Below are 22,846 nucleotides of genomic sequence, written 5' to 3'. Positions count from 1 at the left end.
ACGGGTCCTGGCGGTGAGAGTTGGGCCTTTGTCTGGCCATATGTTGATTGCTAGCGAGAGCTGGATGGGGAGGGGCTCGCTCGTCGGTCGCTACCGTTTAATCCGCCATCCGTGAGTCCGAAGGAAGACAACCGAGGGTGGACAGACAGACGGTACTGAGTCGGTTGGCGTAGATTGAGAAGATCGAGAGAGTGTGGGAGGGATGCAGTGAGAGAGATGGACAGAGCGGGATGGAGCGGCGTTTAGGAGGACGGGCTGAACCTCGAGATGACGCAGAGGGGTTTAAGGAGATTAAGTATGGAAGCGTATAAGGGAACGACGAAGCAGCAATACCAGAGTCGTCAAACGGGTCGTGCCGATGGAAAGAGGTTGAAGAATGGAGGGAGTTGGACGTTGGAGGATGAGGAGGAAGAAGATGAAGAAGTGAGGAGACCGAGACCAAGACGGATTTAGTGGAACTGACGTGGTTGATGCCCGGCAGCCTCAGGACGCAACAATGCGGAGATCATCAGACACCCGAAGCGCACTTCTCTTCCAACTGAACTCTTCATCATATTCACTCAATTCTTCTCTCTCGCTCCGTTGAGATTGTACAGCTGGCATTTGCCACCAGGGTTCTCCGTATTCCAATATCCTTTCCAATGTCCTGAACTCCAAAGATGAGGACCCCGCGGCGTGGAGCATGTCTTCGGAGACGGGCTTGGCGATTCCGATAAGACATGCTGATGTCAGTCAAGGACCGAAGTAGCATTCCGATGTTTGTCTGTCATTGAAATGGCCACTGAACCGGAAAGGGTAATGAATACACGTTTCTACATATACTGGATGAATCTCGTTGACTGCGTGCGAGGTCGGAATGTCCATATATATTGAACCACGCCCTCCCAATAGCATCCACATCCACGATCTCAAGCAAAAAACTGTGCAACCTTTCTCACCACCGCCAATACATCCTGAGGAACGCTCAAGAACGGTGCATGACCAGAATCTACTCGGGCGATGTCAAATCCCCCCAATCGAGCCATCTGCTCCTGGAACGCAGGTGGGACGGCCTGATCTTGCTCGAACAGAATATAAGTCTTCGGACACCGAATCTCCGACTCCATGTACTGTGGGAAATCAGTGATACTCTTCCGCGTTTGCTTCGTCTCTATCTTGGCCCATTCGACGTCGGCTTCTTCAGGGGTTAGATTGCTGAAAAAGAGCGGTTTGGCACTATTTTGGAGATGAGATATGCCGTCCTGCGTTCCGTATCACTCCGTCAGAAAACCAGAAAAGGGAATGGACTGTGTGGAGGGGTAACCTGGACAATGTGGTAGGGCGGCGGCGGGACAATTTGGTCGTCTCCCATGATACCCTTTCCCCGAGTAGGGAACACGAAGCCAGCGATGCTAATGACGGCGACGATGCCGCCAACAAGCCCCCTTTCAGCGCGTTCTATAACAGTTTGGCCCTCCACAGATGCCGTGGCTGGGAGCGATCCGTAGCTGTGCGACATGATAACAGCATGTCGGCCTTGGTCGGAGAGAGGGATTAGCTTCTTGCGAATCTCTGCTGCATCGTCGAAGAATGTCTTCTCTGGGTCGACCTTGTCCCCGCAGACGATATGACTGACTTCCAGCACTTCGTAGCCATCGGACTGCAGTAGTTTGGAGATCTTGCAGTAGTGGATTGGCTTATGGAATGCCCCGGAGATGATGACGATGATCGGCTTCTCGGACGTCATGATGGTGTGCTAGATAGTTCGTGCTTTTCTATGATAGTAGGCGCTCTTGAATCAGAGTACAAGGGGCTTGATTGATCCCGCTACGTATACTCAATCTTTCTACGACTAAACCCTTAGACAAGGCCTAAGCTGTGTACGAGTCAATGCTGACGCCTAACCATTTAGGATTCAACGGAGGCCAATGGAATTCATGACAGGGTCCAGCTGGGGGCCTAACCGACCAACAAATTTATTGTGGCACATACCAAGCTTTGACCGTTGTATAGCAAAGAAAACGCTACATTATTGAATTGCTTCAAGAGCTAATTGAAGTAAAACGTAGCAAAATACAAAATACAGTCAATCTCAACAGCTAGCAAGCTCCCACCATTCTCCCTTGTCCCTGAGAGGAACGGTCTAGAACTGAGAGAAAAAGTCCCAGATCAGCCCTCCAGTAAAAGAATTCTGGGCCCCCGCATCCGAAGGAGTCGGCTCATGGTCACCATCAAAAGCAACCCACTGGACCGGGTGTCCGTCAGAGCAGCCCGTGTAATCCGTGACGGTATGCGTGCCACTGCCGGCGGCCGGCTCCTGGGGGCTCGCAGCATCACATCCGTTGACCTGGACAAAGTGGTCCCGCAACTGGCGACCGAGGTCGATCGGCAGGACGCTGTCACTGACACCGTGCTGCCCGAAGTAGGCGATGGGGACGGAACCGCCGTCGCAGCCACTGATTTCGGCGCCGGAGAGCACGGCCACGGCGCGGAAGACGTCGGCACGGGAGCAGGCAACGGAGTAGCTCATGCCACCACCCCAGCTCCAGCCGGTGGCAAAGCGGCGCTCCTCGTCAATGCAGTAGCTGGACTCGACCGCCTCGAGGATGGCGTCGGTGAAGGCAATGTCGTCGCCGTTGCTGTTGGCCCAACCATTGTCAATGCCTTGGGGAGCAACGAAGATGGTGGGCACATCGCCGGCAAGGTAGCTCAGTCCGTAGAAGCCGCCATCCACGACATTGTTCATCGTACCGTCGCGCCAGTGGTAGCCGATCACGAGCTTGTGAGGAGTGCTGGAGTCGTAGTTGTCGGGGGTTTGGATGATGTATTCCCTGTTTTGTCCATTGACGGTGAGGGAGTTCAGCCCGCTACTGAGGCTTGGGGTCGTCCCGCAGCCAGCGCTGTTTGCGGCGACATTGGCGGCTAGGCCAGCCGCAGAGGCGGCAAGGGTGGCTGCAGAATAGCGCATTTGGAGGTGTAGGTGGGTTTAGGGCTGAGACAGTATGTGGATGAAGACCTGCTGCCGCCAGCTAGGATGATATCAAGATGGGAGATGAGAGGCAGGCTTGAAGATGAAGATTATTCCGTAGAGCGGAAGGGAGTACGGTTATATAGCATTTTACAGGCTATATCGAGACAAAGATACCTTAGGTAGATCAGGGTCTGTAACTACCCAGATATCCTGAGACCAAGGCCAAGAGGCCAAGAGGCCAGTCCGGGTATATCATCAGACGTCTCCTCCAGGTTCTGAAGTATAAAACTAGCCGTCAATCCTGAACAAGGCACATGGAATCATAGCAGGACGTAAGTGGACCAGGTCAGGGACACAAACGAGGCCTTCTTTTCAGCCTGAATTGACGCTTGTGTCAAGACAAAACCCCTTCCGACGTGAGGATGGCAAAGATCGACGTCTCAGGAGCCTTATAGGAAATTCCCCTGCCATCCCTGAACAAACTAATGCATGCGCATTGTGGTCGTCGGTAGTGGCTGGACGCCACTTTTGCCGGAAAGACAGGCTAGCTCGTGGACTGATATATGTACGGAGTACTCCGTATGCCATGCGCTGAACCTCCCCCACAATTCCCCCGAGACATTCCATGACGATCGTCGTGGTGGCGCCGACCCCTGCATTGCTGCTGCTCAAGTCCAACATGTACTGACATGCGCCAAGATTTGCTAAGGCGTCTGATACAGACCATCGTCGCAGCCACCGTCGCAGCTAAGATGAGACTCAGTACCCTCGGCTGGAGAAGAAACGGACATTTGCCGACTACATCAGGGTCTGTGAGGGGGTATGATGGATTCGATATAATAATTATAGACAGTGGTTGCACTCTTGCACCGTTTCGCATTATTCCCGTTCAAGCTCGGAGTTGTCTCCATGAGCCCCAGCAAAGACCGTCATGATGCCGATGCTCCGGTGGGGGTATCAGATCGGCAGAGAGAGAGAGATCTCGGTATAGGCTGGATCCCTTATACATACATACCTAGGTGCAATTATCCCGACAATCACAAAGAATGGTGGTCAATATAAACCTAGTGGTGGTCTTTGAACGGGAGGTCAACCACCTTTTCAGCCCAATTCCATTCCCTCAAATATTGCACCATGAAGGCCTCCACCCTGACCCTGGGGTCCTTGTCCCTCGCTCTCCCAGCCCTGGCTGAATTCTCTAACCCCGTCTTCTGGGCGGACTTTGCAGACCTCGACGTCATTCGCGTTGACGATGCCTTCTACTATTCCGCGTCCAACATGCACTATTCGCCCGGTGCTCCCCTGCTTCGGTCCTATGATTTACTGAACTGGGAGTTTATCGGCCACTCCATTCCTGAACTGGCCTTTGGGTCCGCGTACAATCTGGACGGTGGTCAGGCCTATGTGCAGGGCACATGGGCGTCGACCATCGGCTATCGCCCAAGTACCAAGACCTTCTATTGGCTTGGATGTATCGATGGAACGACCTATATTTACACGGCGAGTGCGGCCGAAGGCCCATGGACACAGGCATCGACCATCCCAAAATGCTACTACGATGCAGGCATGCTTGTCAGTAGCGACGACACGCTGTATGTGGCCTATGGTAATAGCGGCATTACGGTCGCTCAGCTGTCCGAGGATGGCTCGAGTGAAGTCAATTCTCAGGTGGTCTTTCCCACGGATGATGCAGGCTACCTGGAGGGCTCGCGCTTTTACGAGCGTGACGGTAAATTTTACATCTTCGTCACGCACCCTGCGAATGAGGAACATGTCCTCATGTCGACCTCTGGCCCCTTTGGACCCTACACCCGCAAGCCGTTGGTACAGAGTGCGGGCAACCCAGTGCCAAACTGCGGGTACCCTCACCAAGGTGGCATTGTGGACACACCCAATGGTGACTGGTACTATATGGCTTTTGTGGATGCCTATCCTGGTGGCCGTGTGCCCGTCCTGGCGCCCCTGGTCTGGGGCGACGACGGATGGCCAACGGTTCAGCTGGTGGATGGAGCGTGGAGCACGACCTACGAGACCCCGAATATCACGCCCTCCAACACCCCGGTGTCGTCCTTTGTGCCTGGGACGGATGATTTTACGGGAACAACCCTCAGCCCACAGTGGGAGTGGAATCACAACCCGGACAACGATCGGTGGTCGCTCGACAACGGACTGATCCTGAACACCGCAACCGTGACGAGTGACTTGTATGCGGCGAGGAACACGCTCACCCGCCGTATTCTCGGCCCTCAATCCGCGGCCACGATCCACCTGAATACTACATCTATGGCTAGCGGCGACCGTGCGGGTCTGGCGTTGCTCCGCGATTCTTCCGCCTGGATCGGAGTAGTCAACGATGGGGGAGCCTCTCACATCAGCCTCACGACGGGACTCTCGATGGACACGGACTGGAACACCGCGTCCACCGGGTCGGAGGCTGCTACGGCGGACTTTTCCGGGGATGAAGTGTGGCTGCGAGTGAACGCAAATATCGAGCCCACCGCCGCCACGGGGCAGTTCTCGTATAGTCTGGACGGAGAGACGTTCACCAACCTCGGCGATGCATATGCGTTGAACAAAGACTGGGAGTTCTTCATGGGATACCGATTCGGGATTTTCAACTACGCCAGTGGGGAGTTGGGCGGCAGTGTGAAGGTGAACTCGTTTGACTTGTCTACTTAGTACTCCATAGTAATAGGGAGTAAATCCATCCGATCTATCCTCGGTGAGAAGAATCGTGAATAAGCGGCAGTGGGAGAGGCCGTTCTCCGGTGACAATACCATACCCGATAATGACCGATGATGTGATCGCCTTTCCCCGCATGAACAGGGCAAAGTTTCCCCGCCCGATACATACGATACATACAGATACCACCCCCGCGCAGGTGACTAACGTTTTCCACAATCGAGCCGCGCCTACAACCGAGCCGCGCCCTTTCCACCAAAACTCCTATTTCCTAAGGCTTTTCAACCACCAACGCCATTAAATCTAACTAACTAAATACATGAAATTATAGCCATCTACTAGGGCAATTTCGAATTGTATGTCCGATTGTTCCACACCCACTACAGCGCTGCGGAGCTCGTCGACGAGGCGCTAGAGTAGATTCCGCAGGCTGCTCATTAAGCTGCGTATCAAGCTGCTGAACGCGGTTTTCACCTTCCTGCACATTAAGAAGGCGGTCATTACCTATCTCAGCACGTCTTCTTGCTTTTTTTTGACGTTGTCGTCCATTTTCAGCGCGTATAGCCCTAATTTCTTGCTGCAAAAGAAGGGTAGTTTGCATCGCCATTTGCGCTGCTTTCTCCAGATGTTGAATATGCGCAATAGGACTGCTAGAAAGCTGCCGCTTTCTATTAAGGCTATTCTGCAGGCTTCGAACCTTTCGATTCAGCTGGCGAGTATTCTGCGGAGTCTGAAAAGCAGAGGAAACTGAGCCTTCAACTAGTGGTGGTGTAGGCGTACGCAGTTGAAAGGTAAGCTTGGAAAGAACATGCTCTGGATCAAGCGGCTTAAGCCCTGCTCCTCTAAAGCCGCTGCAGATATTGGCCGAAGTAAAGATTTGCTTGTGGGCGTCCGGATATAGCGATAGGAAGTCTTCTTTATCAATATGGTTGTTGCCAGCAGCCATAAGGTCTTCAAGGAGCTTTCCGTACGCCTCTTTAAGCGGGCCAAAAACGCCCACATCAAGCGGTTGAAGAAGATGTGAAGTATGGGCAGGCATGCAGAGACATATTATTGCATTCTGCTTGCAGAAATCATCGAATTCAGCAGTCAAATGACTACTATGGCCGTCAAGAATAAGCAAGCGCTTTGCACCAGTCATATAGCGCTTAGAAAGCGGTTCAAAGACATTTTTCAGCCAGAGAAGGCCTATTTCATCAGTCGTCCAGCCATTCTGACTAGTAGAAATCCACCAGTCGCGAGGCAGCTTAGGTTCTTGGAACCAGGCAGCCTGTTGAACGCTTGCCTTTAATATAATGACTGGCGGTAGATATACGCCTCTTGACCCGATTGTTTCGATGATTGTAACCCATTCACGATTGCCCTGAATAACTCTGCGCGGTCGCTCGCTTCGCTCTACTGCAGTAATCACTTTTGAAGTAGAGCAGACTCCCATTGCAAAGCCAGTTTCGTCGAAATTCCAGATATCGTCTTCATGTATGCCGTGTTCTTGAATAGTCGCTCGTACGGTCTCAAACCACGGGCCTATAACCTTTGGATCTTCCTGCTTTGCGCGCTGATAGGTAATACGCCTTGTATATCGCGTACGGAGCTGAGGATGGCGTTTAACAAAGTTATAAGGCCAGTTAGTTCCGATAGCTGCGGTAGGGTCTTGTAAACGACTGCGAAGTAAAACCTGGGCCATTCCACGTAGAAATTCGGGTCGAATTGGAAATCCTCGCGTATCTGCATCTAATAATCGCTTTAGAAGTAATTCCTCTTCGAATTCGGTCAGTTTATGACCATTGGCGCGTGTTTCCGACCGTGATTTAGCACCATGAAGCCGGTCGCGTACAGTGCTTTCGGGGACAGCAAAAAGGGCCACAGCGCGTTTAATTGATTTAACCTGGCCTTTCTGATAAGCTGAAATAGCCATCTGAATGCGCGATTCTTTAGAAAGATGCATATTAAATTGTGGTGATGAGAAAAGACGCGTTGAATTTAGGAAGTAGGAGTTTTGGTGGAAAGGGCGCGGCTCGGTTGTAGGCGCGGCTCGATTGTGGAAAACGTTAACTGACTTCCCTTAAGTAATCCAAAGAATCAATCCGGTCAACTTCTTCGTCTCTTCCGTCCAACTCTCCCCTCTCTTCCTCCACTGTCTTGCTTCACGACCGCTGTCATCCATTCCGCCGCCATTTCACATTCCATCCAAGCGTATACCACTCGCACACCATGGCGGACATGATGGGAGGACGGGTGCGACGATGTCCAACCAGGCCCATGATGCTCTGCCTCCGGGCCCCCATGGATGACTACACATTCCCCCGAACTTTCGCCCTGAAGCGGAAAGATGGACGACCCGGAGAAAGACCCCTCTGTTGCTGGTGGCCTGTGGGCTCAATTCTCCCCCATCACCTACCTCCACCTGCGCATGTTCGAAATGGCCGCCGACTACGTCAAATTCAGCACCAACTTTTGAGATCATCGGCGGATACCTTTCTCCGGTGTCGGATGCCTACCGCAAGGCTGGCCTGGCCAGTGCAGAGCATCGGTAAGCCCCTCCTCGGGGGAACCCCGATTACTACACCCGCACGGAATTGGACTGACCAATCTATTCTTAGCGTGGCCATGTGCCAACTCGCTGTGGACCAGACCTCGGACTGGATCATGTGTGATACCTGGGAGCCAATGCAGAAGGCCTATCAACCCACTGCCGTGGTCCTGGACCATTTCGACTACGAAATCAATACAGTGCGGCAGGGCGTCGAGGCCGCTGATGGCAACCGCAAGCCTGTACGCATCGCCCTTCTCGCTGGGGCCGACCTGATCCACACCATGTCTACTCCTGGTGTATGGAGCGAGAAGGATCTCGACCACATTCTCGGAAAATATGGCGTATGTGCATGAACCTCCCGAGTCTCTTGACTGTGCGTTTATCTAACATGTCTCGTACAGTCGTTCATCGTGGAGCGCAGTGGAACAGACATCGACGAGGCGCTGGCCGCTCTCCAACCCTGGAGGGATAACATCTACGTCATTCAGCAGCTCATCCAAAACGACGTGAGCAGTACCAAGATCCGTCTGTTCCTAAGGCGTGAAATGAGCGTCAGGTACTTGATCCCCGTACCAGTCATCCACTACATCGAACAACATCATCTGTACGAAGATGACGGTGCAAACGCTGGCTCCGCCGCCGACAAGGGTAAATCTGCGCAAGAGCCCGGACGTTCAGGTTGATGCCATTAGGTGCCGACCCTGATCCACCTGGTCTCTTAGCCCTTGAGTTTGGTAGTTGCGAGCCGCTGCCGTCCGTCCTGTGGGAGAAAATACGCGAGCGACAAACAGACTGGAGAGCTTCCCTCCCCAAATTCAAATTCGAGGCTCAAGTCCTCGGTAGCCCGTGCAATATACTCTGGGATCTCACACCTCCATCGGTCCTGGTGTCCGATGGGACGGTACGCCCTTTGCACGATGAATATATGTGACGAACTGGGGCATCTTACCAGTCGACGCATGGGCTTCGGATACCGGCCTCCATCTCGCTTCGCTGTCTTCCATGTCATCCCCGCTCGAACTCCCGCAGTCCATCTGATTTCGCCTACGTTGAGTGTCACGAGTAATGTGTTGAAGATACCATAGAGCTGCCTCGTTTATTTGCGTTTGTTTCGATGGTCGTTGGACTTTTGGTTATGATTTATACCCCTGGCACGACAGCTGTATTGTTACGCTAGATGGTAGATACATCTTGATCGGCTTATGTTTTTTATTATAATTGCGAGATGCATAAGATATCACAGCTTTGCGAGTTTGTCTACCACCCCATACACCGGAATGTTTCCAAGATGGGCGCTCAGTAATAATGAAACCGCCTAGAACAAGCAACGGCATCCTCCCAGTAATATAAGAAATCTAAGCGCATGTTGAGTGAAGCAAGGAAAAGAGAAGGGACCTGCGCGGATTGGCTCTATGCAATATATAAGGATGAAGTCAAGTATTAACAGACGGAGAAGCAGGAGACAGCACTTCCAGTCAGAATGGACAAGAATGAATGGGCATTTCGTTCATAAACGTCATGGTCGGACAGATGCAGCGGAATGGTGGACCACATCTGCAAGGATGAATCGTGACGAGCAAGGGGACAATCGCCAACAAAACCAAGAAGCCACCGGTCGACTCATGATTCATTCCACAAGTCCTCCAACTCCAGTAATCCTACACAGTCATCAAGACCATCGTCGGACGTGACAGCAATAACGACTGCCGTTTCTCCAGCGGCTGCGCTCGTGTCCGAGACGATCTGGCGCGCGTCCTCGACAGTCACGGCACGAGGCAGCCGGATCCAGTCGTTTCGCGGAACAGAACACTGAATCCCCAGCTTGACGATCGAGGGCACATCCATGTCCACGTAGCTCGTCTGGGCGAGAGACCGCAGACGACGCGGGGGCACGACCTCCGCAGGCGACAGGAAGACCCACGATTTCGCATTCGGGTGCTGGATAGCCGTGAGGAGGATATCCAGCAGGCGCACGCTGCGGGCCCCAGATACAGTGGGAATCAGGTCCACAGGAACCAGGAGGTCCGCGAGACGCGTAGGTCCGTCTGTCACCGCGGGTGGCAGCTGCGGCGTGGAGAGATCATCGGGGCCAGTGGACGGGAACGAGGCGGTGGACATGCTCATCGGGGTGAAGACGCTGGACGCGGCTGCGCCGATGGCGCCACCCGGATGGAAGCTCTTGAAGACCTCTGCTGGACCTCGGCCCGGGGATGTGTGCAGTCGTCGGGCGGTTGCGATGGCTAGGGCGTCGCCTAGAGCGAGCGCGACGGTTGTTGATGACGTTGGGGCGCTCACGCCGAAGGAGGACTCTTCATCCTCGTGGATCGGGGCCGGGAGGAGGATGCACATGTCCGGCGGTGGGATGAGGAGTAAGGGACATGTTGAAGGATGGAGGTGCGCAGTGATAGCAATGACGGGGACTGTGGAGGGTATATGCGGGAGTAGCAGTTGGAGCTCCGGTGTGCGACCCGAGAACGAGATCAACAGGAGGGTATCATGCTGTAGAGTGCGTCGTTAGCGGGTGTGCATCAAGACGGGTCCGCAGGGCAGCTCACCGGACGGATCATGCCTAGATCGCCATGCAATGCTTCTGTCGGGTGGAGGAAGGCGCTGTAGACACCGAGACTGTTCATGGTCGCCTCCAGCTTCTGCGCAATCTTCCCACTTTTGCCGACGCCACAGCAGACCAGTTTCCCTCCATGGCGTATACTGTGAGCGATCTGGCCTACCGCGCGGGCGAGGTTCTCCTGTGCCAAAGGGTTCGTTTCGTAGAGATTTTCGAGATGCGCCAAGGCAGCGCGTTCGGTCGAAAGTACCTGGATGGCGGTGGTTACCGCGTCCCCGGAGGCGTCCTGGACCGGTGAAGGTGTTGGGACTGTCGCATCGGGGGGCGTCAATGGAAGCGCGCAAAAATCGTCGGGTATCGCATGATTCTTCTTGATCGTGCTTAGCGATCTCGTCGTGGGGATGAGGCCCGACAGTGGCGTCGCGCAGAGCGGCTGTTGGCGGCGATTATGGAGGTGCCCCATGATGCCGGTACCATTCTCCAGAATGCACGTACACGATCAAAGGGTCTTCTCCCAGGAGGAGCCCGGGAAAAGGAATCCCCAACAGCAATCCGGCACGAAACAGAGGCTTGATGGCGGGGAAGAGGAAGGTTGAGTCGGAACAAGAGGTGGGGGGCGAAATGTTCGGTTTAGTCAGGATGGAAGATCTCGGGGATAACTACACATCCGGGGCCGACCACAAGTCAACAGGCGAGAGACATCAGAGAAGAGACATATTGTAGTTAATTATCTGGCGTTTTGTCGCAAGTCAATAATGGATAGAGAAGGATTCGCTGACACCATCGGGGCCTATCTTGACGCACTGCCGATCCTCCTGATTGATAATCGGATCAAGTTCGGACTTTTCATCCCTCGATAAGATTACTATACACTGTTGTCTAGATCACACAAACTAATATACAGTTTTATTATTCTACCTCTCAAGAATCATTCCCATTCCACTTACTGCAGAGGCTTGATTCCCTTGTGGATCGCTGCAATGCCTCCCGTCAAATTCTCGAACCCGCGTCCCGGGATCATGAACCCGGCCTTGTGGATCATGGCGCGGAACTCCTCCTGGCTCGGGAACTTGTCGATGCTCTCCACCAGATACTGATAGCTGTCGCGGTCGCCCGCCACCAATTGCCCGATGAGCGGGATGGCGCTGAAACTCCATTGCTTGTAGACCGCGTCGAAGAGCGAATTGTCCACTTTGCTGAACTCCATGCACGCGAACACACCACCCGGCTTCAACACGCGGAAGGCCTCTTCCAGCGCCGCCTGCTTATCCGTGAAGTTGCGGATTCCAAAGACGACCGTGTAGAGGTCGACCGAGTTATCCGGGATCGCGGGCATGTGCTGCGCGTTGGCCTCCATGAATGACAGGCGGGGCGTGTTGTAATACGGCGTCTGGATGCTTCGCTTCTTGCCTTCGGCGAGCATGTCAGGGTTGATATCAGAAATGGTCACCCGGGTTTCCAGGTCATTGTTGATGTTGGTCGCGTGGTCCAGCATGCGAAACGCGATGTCGCCCGTCCCGCCGGCGATGTCGAGGATGTTCCAGCCTCGCCCCGTAGTATCGCTTTCGCGGGATGGGAGTGCGGAGCCAGGATTGAGGGAGCGTACAAAGTGGTCCTTCCACAGGCGGTGGATACCCAAGGACATGAGATCGTTCATCGTATCGTAGGACGAGGCCACCGAGCTAAAGACAGCGCCCACTGCAGTAGGATTGGAAGATTAGTTTCAAATTGCAGACCGCCAACTGTGCACAGCCTTCGCCTCGGAGTGGAACATACCGAGGGACTCCTTTTGCTCTTCAGGGACATTGCGATAGCCAAAATGGGTCATGCGGTCCTCGGTGGATTTGGACGACTCAGTCTGGGCCCGTCGCGTGCAGGAAAAACAGCGATAAGGAGTTTCCGAGGCTCCCACTCTCCTGGTCGTACTCGACCGAAGGGATCTCCATACTGAGCGGGAAAACATATTGTCTGTGAGGGGAATTGGCCGTCCGTGGGACAAGACGTGCAGGAGGAAGTGAATGTGACGCTGCGGAAAAGAAAGTCAAAGGCGGTGTCGGCCTCATCGGTCTCCGATTCCGAGCGACTCCAAGCGTTCATTCCTCCATCGCAGTCAACAACACCACACCATCTGTCGATTACTATATCCTCGACATTGGTGTACTCTTATTATCGATCTTTCTGTGCTGACGATGATCTAAGAGTTTGTCCTCAGTTGGAGAAGACTGAGAACCCCTTGTCATCAGCTGATATATATATTCGGAAGTACACAGGCTGATTGCGATCCCAACCAGCGCATACGTTGAAGTCGACGCCACCACTGTATTGAAAGTTATTTTAGGACCACTAGCTGTAGTCAAACATCAATCCTCCTACGTCCAGGGTCTGCCGATGTATACCTACCCAATCAAAGCATCATCGCCATTGAGAACCATACAACCTCTGCTAAGACATTCCAAGACATGAATCTCCATCTAATCATCTCTAATCTCATCAAAGATGGTGAAAGAGGAAATGGATACCCCGGTAAGCTTCCCCTGCTGCCTGAGGAACGCAGACGTGTTGGTAATTCCTCCTTCGTGGGACATGGCCGCCGCTACCCGACATAATGAGCCTCTGCTTTCTCTCCCTGGGGGCCCTTCGATTGACTTACGGAATGTCTCGCCCACCTCACAGCGCCATTGCTTCCAAGCCACCGCAGTCTCGTTGCGAACAACAGTCTGCTGGCCGATAATACTCGTCCACATGCCATAATAGACTCCTCCGCCAGGAACCTGAACGAAAGGTGGATCTGTAATGAGGTTAGAGTTGCTAATACGTATAATAACTATAACCTGATTCTTACTAGGACTCTGCTGGTACTGTTGGTTGAAAGACCCATCTGGCCAGGTCTTCCACCGTCTAAGCTTCTAGGTGTTAACGCCTATGTTAACTATCTGTTCGGGGAGAGGGACAAACCTCCTCACTAATCTGATAGTACCCCGCCGGACCTGAGAGGTTAAAGCTCCGCACGGCCCCAGGAGTATTGTCTTTTCCCTTAGTCCTGTAAGGGACTAGACCACCCTGAAAATGGAGGTCAAAAACTGCAGCTGTTAGTAAGGAGAAGGCTAGAGACCGAGGAAACTCACAGGACCCCATAATATCTTGCACATCGCGGGCCGGCGCACCAATTATACCATAGCTTGTTAGGTTCTTGAAGGTAGTACCTGGCGGACATTTGCAAGGGCGATCGATCATGCTGCAGGGAGGGAGGAAGGTTAGAGTAGCCGTAGCCGTCATTCCTACTGCGAGGAATGCGCAGATAATGCCGAAGAACTGCATATCGTCCGAGGATAACGTACAGTAGGTAAGGCTTGATAATAGTATTATTCACAAGACGAGACATGCTTCGGCGAAAACCATCGCCATTTATATATCCGAGTTTCTTGTGGGCCCATATCCAAACCCCATGGGAATCGATTTCACGGTCTATGCGGAATCCCCGCCCTGGCTAAATCACAGACATCTGCCTGTCTCCCAGCTGAAATGTTAGCTCGTATCGCTATTGCGTGCCTTCTTTCGGGCGTTGCTGCAAAAACCTGTTACTCGGTGTTTTGCAGGAGAACTACACTGCTGCTTTAAACCCCGCTGAAGGTGGCGTTACCTGGGACCTAGCAAACAGTGTTCATGTGAAGCCAGCAATGGATTGATAAGAGTCACGACATGACCAGCAACCTGTTCCGTATGACGAGGATGGTTGCAGAACACGGTGTTGGACGCCCGCCGAGGACGCCATCCTCCGCCATGAGGTGGACTTACAACAAGAACGATACATTCCTGCGTCCGAGGGTAGTGGTGGCACGCCATGAATTGAAGAATTCACTAACGCTGACAGCCCCATCCCGGGCACTCTCGTCACATCAGCTGGAATGCAATAGCTATAACTGTAAAATTCCAGGTCGTAGCAGCAAGGAACTGTCGGGAACTGCTTCATAACCAGTTTATGGGCGGGCTTACTGGTGGTGCAAGGTCGAGGTAGCGTCAGAGAAGATGCTCGTCTTCGAGGCTTGGTGAGAAGGTACCGCTGCAAGTAGGTGTTGATCGTTTAGAGGATGGATACGAGGACGGAACTCCTCGTAGTGCAAGCCGATTGGGAGCGTTAGTATGGCTTCATGCAGCGGAAAATGAGGGGAAGCGCCGAATACGAACCCGATTAGGCCAGGTGCCTAACGCAGTTAGAACGAGGCTAATCGTAACGCTTGTCGTGGCTGTATTTCCTCCTAGTGTTCGGCGAGAGGACTTTGCATAATAAGAGTAAGTCCTGCACCTGGGGTCTGTTGCAGAAGGGTAGCTTTTCTATCCCTGTTGTCGACATTACATTGTGTCATATGGCATCGAGCTGTGAATCATGGCCCTTGAAAAGGCCTTTGGCTCCTCTAGCTTCAATGCAAGGCAAGCATGATTTGGAGTTGATTTGGCAGTGGTATCAAGCTCACCAGAAGACTTACCATACGAGGTGCCACAAAGAGTCTTTACTTCAACTTCTACTATCCCACGTGCTCAAAGTGAATCAATTTGTCAATCTGCATCCTACATAAGGTGAATATGATCAGCTCTATTATACAAAACAGTGTGGGTGCATAAAGCGCTAGGCAGCCTGCTGAACGTGCGGATATAGGGGCTGGCAGTGACCATCACCGCGGTAATGTCCCCTCGAATAGACGTGTGCATATGGCTAAGAGACACAGATCCTGGGATACTGCACAGCCCATGTCATATACAAGGGTATCTTCCATCCCCTACGCCGCTTTCCGGGCCCGTGGACGCATGCGATATTGCGGCTTCCATACTTCTGCCGCTCCGGCAATGGCACGCTTCCATTTGACATGCTGGAATTCCACAAGAAGCACGGAAACATCATCCACATCGTGCAGGATGAGATCACCCTAATCTCCGTCAACAGGCTAGCCTACATGCTGGAGTGTCTGGACGAGGCCTTGCGCATGGACCCTTCCATTGCCAACGGTTTCCCCGGACTGCCCCGAAAGAGGGAGCCCAAATACTAGGTCAATCTATCCCAGGAAATGTAAGAATCAATTGAGTAGATTCCCCAGAGATTAGTCTTGAAAGACTGCAGAAATCTGTGTCGATTCATCAATCGGCACTGTATCGTCGGGGAGAATACTTTACTGATCCTGAGACCTACCACCCCGAGCGTTTCGCCGAGGATCCCAAGTTCGCAGATGATCGCCGAGATACATTACAGCCATTCCACGTGGGCCCTTGAAAATGTCTTGAGAGGGAGCATTTTTGCCAGGAGGGATTTCTCGTCGGTAGGTGCAGCGCCTGCTAACCGGTGTATAGTCTCGCCTACAGCGAAATGTGCCTGATTCCGGCCAAGACCATTTTCAACTTTAGTATGAAGCTTGCAGACAATGCGCATGACTGTATCCAGCAAACGGACTTCTTGATGTGGCAGGGGGGACTGTTCAATGTGCATCTGACGCCAGTTGTGCGATGAGGGCGTTCCTGTGACTTTGTATAGGTAATGACAACATCGCAGGCGGTGTTAAGGCCACAGCAACTGTCACTAGGAATCTATATCCACTCCACAGCAGCCAACGGGCAGGTCTGAATAGGCTTCCATTTTCTCAGAAAGAAAACCAGGCTGATGGCGTGCTCCAAACCCGTGGTAGCGTTACACCACCCTCCACCAGACACAAGGCTCATATCATGGCTTACCAGGCCAAGGAACGAGCATGAATCAGACATCGTGAGTGGCGAGTGCTACTCCTCCAAGCTGTCTGCGCCCCATAGGGGGTGCGACTACTCGCTTGGCAACCGGCGGAGAGATTGCAGACTGGAGCGCCAAGGGCACGATCACAGTTGCCAAGATGACCGGGCTGCGGAGAGGACTCAAAGGACGTCTTTGTCGACAACTCCAGGATAGAGATTGCATGGCCTGCTTAGGCCCTTGGCGGAGGCCCGCATGCAGCAAAATGTGTCCGGTGCGCTGAGCGCGTCTCAGCTGAGGCTTGTTCTTCTCACGTCTTTTCGACATATAGCTGTGCTGTTATCTTGTCTCATATGCGACTCCCTTGCGAATGTGAGCGCACGTTAAAGTGATTTGAACCATTTCTAGAGCGCACCCACGATGGTGCTGGTCCAGTACGTCAAGAAGGCTGTGAGCTGGCTGATCCCTCCTCCGCCGAAATCTGAAGATGGGCGGGATCAATGGCCGTCGCGCGCCGCTTTCCTGCTGGCTGCGATGGGAGGTTGCGCTGGCCAGGGAAACCTGATCCGCTATCCTTCGGTGGTCTATAACAACTATGGCCTGCAGTGGTTCATCCCGTATCTGATTGCCATCTTTGTCGTCGCCATACCTGCCCTCATCCTCGAGATTTCCATCGGCCAGGCGTACAGAGGGGGAACCGTCATCGCCTTCAACAAGATCAACAAGCGCCTGAAAGGAGTAGGGCTGGGACCCATTCTGGTCAGCTTTATCGTCACGCAGTACTTCACCGTCAATCTCGCATGGATTATGAACTATTTCCGCAACTCCTTTATCAGCCCGTTGCCCTGGGAAAACAGGATTGAGGAGTTCTACATGGGCGATGTTGTCGCCAACGTCGACCCTATCCCCGGCAATCTGACAGAGGGAAACAAGGAGGTCGCTGCCTATACCCAGTATCCTGGAGTGGCTGTTATCGGCGAGACCGTCGGCTGGAGCGCCTTCATCTGGTTCCTGATCTGGATCTCCATCTTCCGCGGAGTCGGTCTGACGGGACGTGTGGTCTACTGGACCATGGGGCTGCCCATCGTGACAACCATCATTCTGGTCGGGAGATCCGTTTCGCTCGACAACGCCGGAGCGGGCGTGCGACTCCTCTGGGCTACGTGGAGAGGCGGCGAGCTGGCCTCCGGCACAGTCTGGCAAACGGCCGTCGGACAGGTCTTTTTCTCGACCGGCATCGGTTTTGGCTACTTTACCTCATACGCCTCCTACAATGCCAAACATTCCAACGCGGTAATGGACGCACTGCTCATCTGCGGTAGCAACGTTCTGTTCGAGAACTTTGCCGCCTTTGCGGTATTCGGCGTCGTGGGCTATCTGCGCCGGTGGCCGCAGGACGGTGAGAGACTGGGAGCATTCGTAGTCGGATTCCTGACCCTCCCGGAGGCGGTTCTGCATATGCCCGGGGCGAATTTCTGGGCCTTCCTGCTCTTTTTCACCCTGGTAGTCCTGGGCTTCAGTTCGGCTTTTGTCATGCTCGACGCCGTGGCGACCTTGATCGTTGATTCTGGAGTTAAAGTTTCGCGCCCGATCATTGTGACGGCCTTGACGCTGATCTCGTTCTTGATGTGTCTGCCGTACTGCACGGAATTTGGCTTCTACCTGCTCGACGGTATCGACCGGTGGATCAACAACATTGGCCTTATCTTCGTCGTGTGGTCGGAGCTCGTCGGCGCGACTACCGTCTACCGCTGGACGGATGTGGTCGATCAGACGGGGCTACCGGCGTTCGTCGTGTACAACGTCGGGTATTTCGGAGGACAGATCGTCGGTGTCGCTGTCGCACACGGGCTCGAGTATCCCCCCGCGGGCGCTGGCGCAGGCTTTGGGCTTTACATCGTCTGCACGGTCCTCGCAATGATGATATCAAAGACGCCCGCCTGCGAAGCGCCCAGCATCTGGAACAACGTCCTCCTCAGACGGTTCTGGTACCTAGCCCTCTACTCGGTAAGACCCATCCCATCCCACTGTCCTTGGTCGCAATATCGACTACTAAACTGACACTGACACGCTCACAGGGCAATCAGCTCAGACGGGACCTCAATGCCGTCGTAGGCGGCGGCAAGAACTGGAATATCCCTCGCTTCTGGCCTGTCCTCTTGCGCTACGTCAGTGCGCCTATCCTGGCGATTATCTTCTCCTTTGCGTACCCCGAGTTCCATACCCTCCGGTATGACCCGCTCATGATCACCGGGTTTATCCTGACGCACCTGTGCTTGCTCGCTATCTTGCTCGGTCTGGTTATGCCTCGGTATTATGACGTGTTTATCCCGCCCAGTCGTCGGAATGACGGGGGCGAGGAGACTATTGTTAATGAGGCCAAGGAGGAAGAGGTGGTAGCTGAACGTTTGGATTCGAGTTTAGCCTGATGTCCAATGGATGCTCTGTTTTGCTTTGTTTTTGCTGGTTGTAGTTTGCTGTGGGATGGAAAGCGAGTGAAGAGCCTGCCGTAGTCAACCCTTTAATTGTGGCGATACTGAACGGACTGCGTTTAGCTCGCGGCACATCATCTAGACCAACTGCTGCGCAGGGAATGGAAGGATAACATTTGCACTGCACGAAGGTTGAAAATATATCTTTGCATTGCAGCCCTCGCCCTAAAGGACGCACAGATATAGCCTACGTCTTAGTCGTCTGATCCCAAAGGCTTCGCACCGTCACGTCCTGCACCCAATTTCCGTCAGTCTTATCTTCCTGCATTACAAACCGGATATCTCGTTTTTGTCCAGGTACCAAGACGAAACCGTTGTCCTCGAAATATCCCACAACCCCTGCTGGGTAGTCGAGCCAGGTATATAGCGAAACTCCGGCCTTAGCCTGGACTGTGAACGTGAGAGTCTTCGCATTGTATCGCAGCTCAAGATGAGGATCGACCAGCATAAGATCCTTGGGGAAGACGGGCGTAAAGTGGCCCTGGTGAGTGAGTGTGCTCTTCTTGTTCGAATTCGGAAGATGACCCTCAGCTTGTACAGACAAGATCAGAACGGAATTCTTCGGATCAGGCAGGGCCCGCTCGTTGATGTTCATGGAATATATCTTGGTAGTGTTGAGCGCTCCAACGACAAACGCAGCTGTTTTAGGTGTACGGGCATTTTGGGCGATGGGCTTGCCGGACAGATCCATCCATGCCAGATCAACCGTACCCGAGACTGGCTCCCATAAATCAGACGTAACGTACACATCGAGACGACGTGTGGTAGAGTTCCAGAAAGGCGACACAATGACCGGCTGGTAGATGTCTCGTGCAACATAGTGCAGTACCTTCCAGCGTCCATCGTATTCGATTCCCGCCCATGACGGAGCCTGCCATATATCCTCCAGCTGCCAGTACAACGAGCCGAGCTGGCGTTCGGGCATGCCGCTCCCGCGACGGTAGAACTGAATCTGCGATTTGTAGAAGTCGGCCTGGAAGAGCTGCGTTGCGTGACACCACGCGCTGAAATTCGCAATCGGGTCGGTCTTGTCTGGAACAGGATAATAATTCATCACTCCCATAGTCGTCTCGCCCATGCCCATCGAGGTGTTGTGGAAGTTGTGGGTGCTGAGATTCCCGGCAGGGTAGTGATGATTTCGGAGCATGATGACACTGCTGTTGAAATGCAGGTCTTCCGGGTCAACAGCCTGCTGCCACGATTGGAGACTTGGCATGCTGTGAAAGCCAAATTCGTTGGCAAATCGGCCAACAGGATATTGGGAGAAATCGAAAGCAACACTCGTGTCGTAGTTGTAGTAATCTGTGTCGCCGTAGTAGTGGCCCTCGGTAAGGTTTTGATATCGCTCAGCCATGACGATTTTGGCTGACAGGTTGACGTCCAAGTACCCTTCGGTTGTGCTACTCGGACTGTATGTGATGGAGTGCGTGTTTTCGTAGACAAGCGGCAAGATGAGATTGATGTACAGTGTCTCGTAGTCGCCAACGTACTTGGCGTACTGGTCAGGGTAGCTTCTCTCGATAGTGGGAAGGATCAATGACTCGATCTCGTTTCCGCCAGCCCATAATGCCAAAGATGGGTGATGATTGACTCGTCGCACATTGTAAACCACTTCAGCTGCGACATTATCCAGGAACGCCTTGTCAACAGGATACATTGCGTCGCTGAACTCAAACTCGCTCCACAGGAGGACGCCTCTCTCATCTGCCAGGTCGTACATGAAGTCAGGGAGATAGGCCCCAGATGACCACACGCGCAGCATGTTTTGATTGGCAGCTACCACAGAGTCAAACAATCGGGCCATTTTGGTTGTCGTAACACGCGCCCAGAACGCATCGGGGGGAATAAGATTGGACCCTTTGGCGTAGAACTCGTGCCCATTGACCTCGAAGTTCCAGTGTGCACCCGGCGCGACTCCTTGCGCTATTTCGGTGTCGGTGATATTGCGCTGGTTGAGGAAAATGGTACGGAATCCTGTTCGTTTGGTCACACGGGCTAAAGATCGGACGCCGTCGCTAACGGTGATTGTCACGTTATACAAGTTCTGTTCTCCGAGACCATAGGGCCACCAAAGCTTAGGAGACGCGTCCTTCAGGACCGCCACACCGGTGATGGAGCCATTCAGAATTGTAATATTTCGCAGAGACTGAGTGGTGAGCTCTGCACCTGAATTTGTCTCGCTGATGGCAATTGACATGGACGAATTGGAGGGTAGAGAACCAAAGAAATCGATGCTTGCATTCAGGACCCACGGCTGCGTCTGGTCTGGAGGGAGATAGTTGATCTGACCCTGGCGATAGATGTCCAGATCAGTGTTCAAGACATGGACATTTTGCTCGCTGCTCAGTTGAACCAGGTACGCTGGCTTCCATGGACCCGCGGGCGCAAACGCAGGTCCCCAGTCCCAGCCAAAGTCAGACTGCTCTTTGCGCATGAACCAGCGGTTTGGATACTCGTATGATTGTTGGATCCCGAAAGGCCATTCTAAAGACTGTTAGTCCGGGGCTACGCATGGAAATGGCGTGCCTTACGGGGTGATGCAGGGTCTGCCGCAATTTGATCCACAATTTTTGGGGCACTCCCAAAGTTCAAGCTTAATACTGGATCTGCCGTGCAGTCTTTGACAGCTTCAGATATATCGAATGCATATTGGCGGAATTGATTGTTGGTCGAAGCGATCTGCTTGTCACAGTATTTGATCGTTGCGAATGTGTCTAGTCCTTCAAATACTAGCCATGTTGAGTGTGTGTTGTTTCCCCTATCCTTTGGATGAGACGAGAATATTCAGTGATCTGTGACAGAACCTACAATCCTCGGATGGGGTCGCTGGTATAAGTCCAGTTCGCATCGGCGATCCAGCGAAGATTAAAGTCGTTTAGATCGTGGTAGCTTGATAATGTGTGTTAGCGTAACATAAAGACCAGCTCTTCCAGTATGGCATACGGATCATCTATTTATCGTGAGTTTACCCTGCTGCGGAATACAAGGAACATTAGAGGTGTATACCAATGACTCCCGCCCGGAGTAAATCCAAGTGCACCTGAGAAGGGAGATGACCAGGAACTGTCCTGTTCAACGCCGGACTGCTCAGGGTCCAGCCTAATTTACCCAGATCATAGATCTGCGGGTCATTGAGGGGAGAAGACACGGCTGAGGCCAGAACGGCTATAGTAGCCTGGGCTGGCACGCGCATGACGAAGGTGAATGAGGAATGAATATGACCAGCTAAAGACAAAGAAGCCCCTCTTGTGCGTTAAGAAAAGAGGAGGGATTCTTGTTCATACTGGACGGATCGTCGTGCGGAGTAACCCGATCCAATGTCAACGTCGGAAAAGCAATGCAACATTGGATTTCCGCCAGTGCAACACGACTTAAGCGTCCCAGTTCAGATCAAGCTGCCATTAAGTACCCTAGTAAATTAGCCAAGTATTCAAATCAGTCTTGTATCTGAGAACAAGTGTATGATGCTTACCAACGATTGTCGATAGTATAGTTTGGAGAGTCATGTTCCTTGAGAAGCGGAATTGAACGTGTCAAGACATATGGTGCCTTACGCGAACTTCATAGTCATAAATGACGATATAATGCGCATTTCAGTCGATATGAGCCGCAATGATTGGAATGGAGAGGGTGTCCAACGAGGTAGTAGGAAGGTAGTAGTAGGTGTCTGGGAGGAGGGCAGAGAGGATCATGTGACCGCAGGAGACCTGATACGTCCCAAGCCAAACACTCCAAACAGACCAAACCTGGCAAAACTTCCCCATCGGGCATCCACGGCTATTGACGGCGAGCGTGACGTCGTTCCGAGGCCAGCCGTCTTCCTCCGCATTCCCCAGGTATTCCTCCACTATCACCATGGGGGTCCATATGTATCGAGAGACCCCTCGCTTTGTCTCTTCCCATCTCACCTCC

The 22,846-nt window shown here is 53.0% G+C and overlaps 10 protein-coding genes across 10 annotated transcripts; 3 read left to right on the top strand and 7 right to left on the bottom strand.

Moving 5' to 3' along the window:
* Positions 1-908: 908 nt before the first annotated feature.
* On the bottom strand, positions 909-1,726 carry ATEG_06645 (alpha/beta hydrolase; the record flags this gene model as incomplete). Its single annotated transcript, XM_001215823.1, has 2 exons — positions 909-1,241; positions 1,304-1,726. The coding sequence occupies 2 exons, from the start codon at positions 1,724-1,726 to the stop codon at positions 909-911; spliced, it is 756 nt and encodes a 251-aa protein (XP_001215823.1).
* Positions 1,727-2,122: 396 nt separating this feature from the next.
* On the bottom strand, positions 2,123-2,947 carry ATEG_06644 (alpha/beta hydrolase family esterase; the record flags this gene model as incomplete). Its single annotated transcript, XM_001215822.1, has 1 exon — positions 2,123-2,947. One exon carries the CDS (start codon positions 2,945-2,947, stop codon positions 2,123-2,125), a length of 825 nt encoding a protein of 274 aa, XP_001215822.1.
* Positions 2,948-4,084: 1,137 nt separating this feature from the next.
* ATEG_06643 (glycoside hydrolase family 43 protein) lies at positions 4,085-5,629 on the top strand (the record flags this gene model as incomplete). The annotated part of the gene is made up of 1 exon (XM_001215821.1): positions 4,085-5,629. One exon carries the CDS (start codon positions 4,085-4,087, stop codon positions 5,627-5,629), a length of 1,545 nt encoding a protein of 514 aa, XP_001215821.1.
* A 654-nt stretch (positions 5,630-6,283) lies between these two features.
* On the bottom strand, positions 6,284-7,578 carry ATEG_06642 (uncharacterized protein; the record flags this gene model as incomplete). The annotated part of the gene is made up of 2 exons (XM_001215820.1): positions 6,284-6,301; positions 6,331-7,578. The coding sequence occupies 2 exons, from the start codon at positions 7,576-7,578 to the stop codon at positions 6,284-6,286; spliced, it is 1,266 nt and encodes a 421-aa protein (XP_001215820.1).
* Positions 7,579-7,844: 266 nt separating this feature from the next.
* On the top strand, positions 7,845-8,849 carry ATEG_06641 (nicotinamide-nucleotide adenylyltransferase 1; the record flags this gene model as incomplete). Its single annotated transcript, XM_001215819.1, has 2 exons — positions 7,845-8,507; positions 8,568-8,849. The coding sequence occupies 2 exons, from the start codon at positions 7,845-7,847 to the stop codon at positions 8,847-8,849; spliced, it is 945 nt and encodes a 314-aa protein (XP_001215819.1).
* Positions 8,850-9,786: 937 nt separating this feature from the next.
* Positions 9,787-11,195, bottom strand: ATEG_06640 (uncharacterized protein; the record flags this gene model as incomplete). The annotated part of the gene is made up of 2 exons (XM_001215818.1): positions 9,787-10,665; positions 10,722-11,195. 2 exons carry the CDS (start codon positions 11,193-11,195, stop codon positions 9,787-9,789), a joined length of 1,353 nt encoding a protein of 450 aa, XP_001215818.1.
* Positions 11,196-11,675: 480 nt separating this feature from the next.
* ATEG_06639 (class I SAM-dependent methyltransferase) lies at positions 11,676-12,695 on the bottom strand (the record flags this gene model as incomplete). Its single annotated transcript, XM_001215817.1, has 2 exons — positions 11,676-12,430; positions 12,509-12,695. 2 exons carry the CDS (start codon positions 12,693-12,695, stop codon positions 11,676-11,678), a joined length of 942 nt encoding a protein of 313 aa, XP_001215817.1.
* Positions 12,696-13,203: 508 nt separating this feature from the next.
* ATEG_06638 (uncharacterized protein) lies at positions 13,204-14,050 on the bottom strand (the record flags this gene model as incomplete). Its single annotated transcript, XM_001215816.1, has 4 exons — positions 13,204-13,520; positions 13,575-13,638; positions 13,688-13,812; positions 13,858-14,050. 4 exons carry the CDS (start codon positions 14,048-14,050, stop codon positions 13,204-13,206), a joined length of 699 nt encoding a protein of 232 aa, XP_001215816.1.
* A 2,812-nt stretch (positions 14,051-16,862) lies between these two features.
* ATEG_06637 (sodium:neurotransmitter symporter family protein) lies at positions 16,863-18,871 on the top strand (the record flags this gene model as incomplete). The annotated part of the gene is made up of 2 exons (XM_001215815.1): positions 16,863-18,449; positions 18,521-18,871. The coding sequence occupies 2 exons, from the start codon at positions 16,863-16,865 to the stop codon at positions 18,869-18,871; spliced, it is 1,938 nt and encodes a 645-aa protein (XP_001215815.1).
* Positions 18,872-19,314: 443 nt separating this feature from the next.
* Positions 19,315-22,127, bottom strand: ATEG_06636 (beta-mannosidase mndA; the record flags this gene model as incomplete). Its single annotated transcript, XM_001215814.1, has 6 exons — positions 19,315-19,324; positions 19,477-21,418; positions 21,466-21,692; positions 21,743-21,823; positions 21,878-21,884; positions 22,043-22,127. The coding sequence occupies 6 exons, from the start codon at positions 22,125-22,127 to the stop codon at positions 19,315-19,317; spliced, it is 2,352 nt and encodes a 783-aa protein (XP_001215814.1).
* Positions 22,128-22,846: the final 719 nt, after the last annotated feature.

This window comes from Aspergillus terreus, genomic scaffold (genome assembly GCF_000149615.1).
Source record: "Aspergillus terreus NIH2624 scaffold_9 genomic scaffold, whole genome shotgun sequence".
Classification (NCBI taxonomy): Eukaryota; Fungi; Ascomycota; class Eurotiomycetes; order Eurotiales; family Aspergillaceae; genus Aspergillus; species Aspergillus terreus.
The sequence above is the reverse complement of the archived record's forward strand: the minus strand, read 5'-3'. Positions and strand labels throughout refer to the sequence as shown.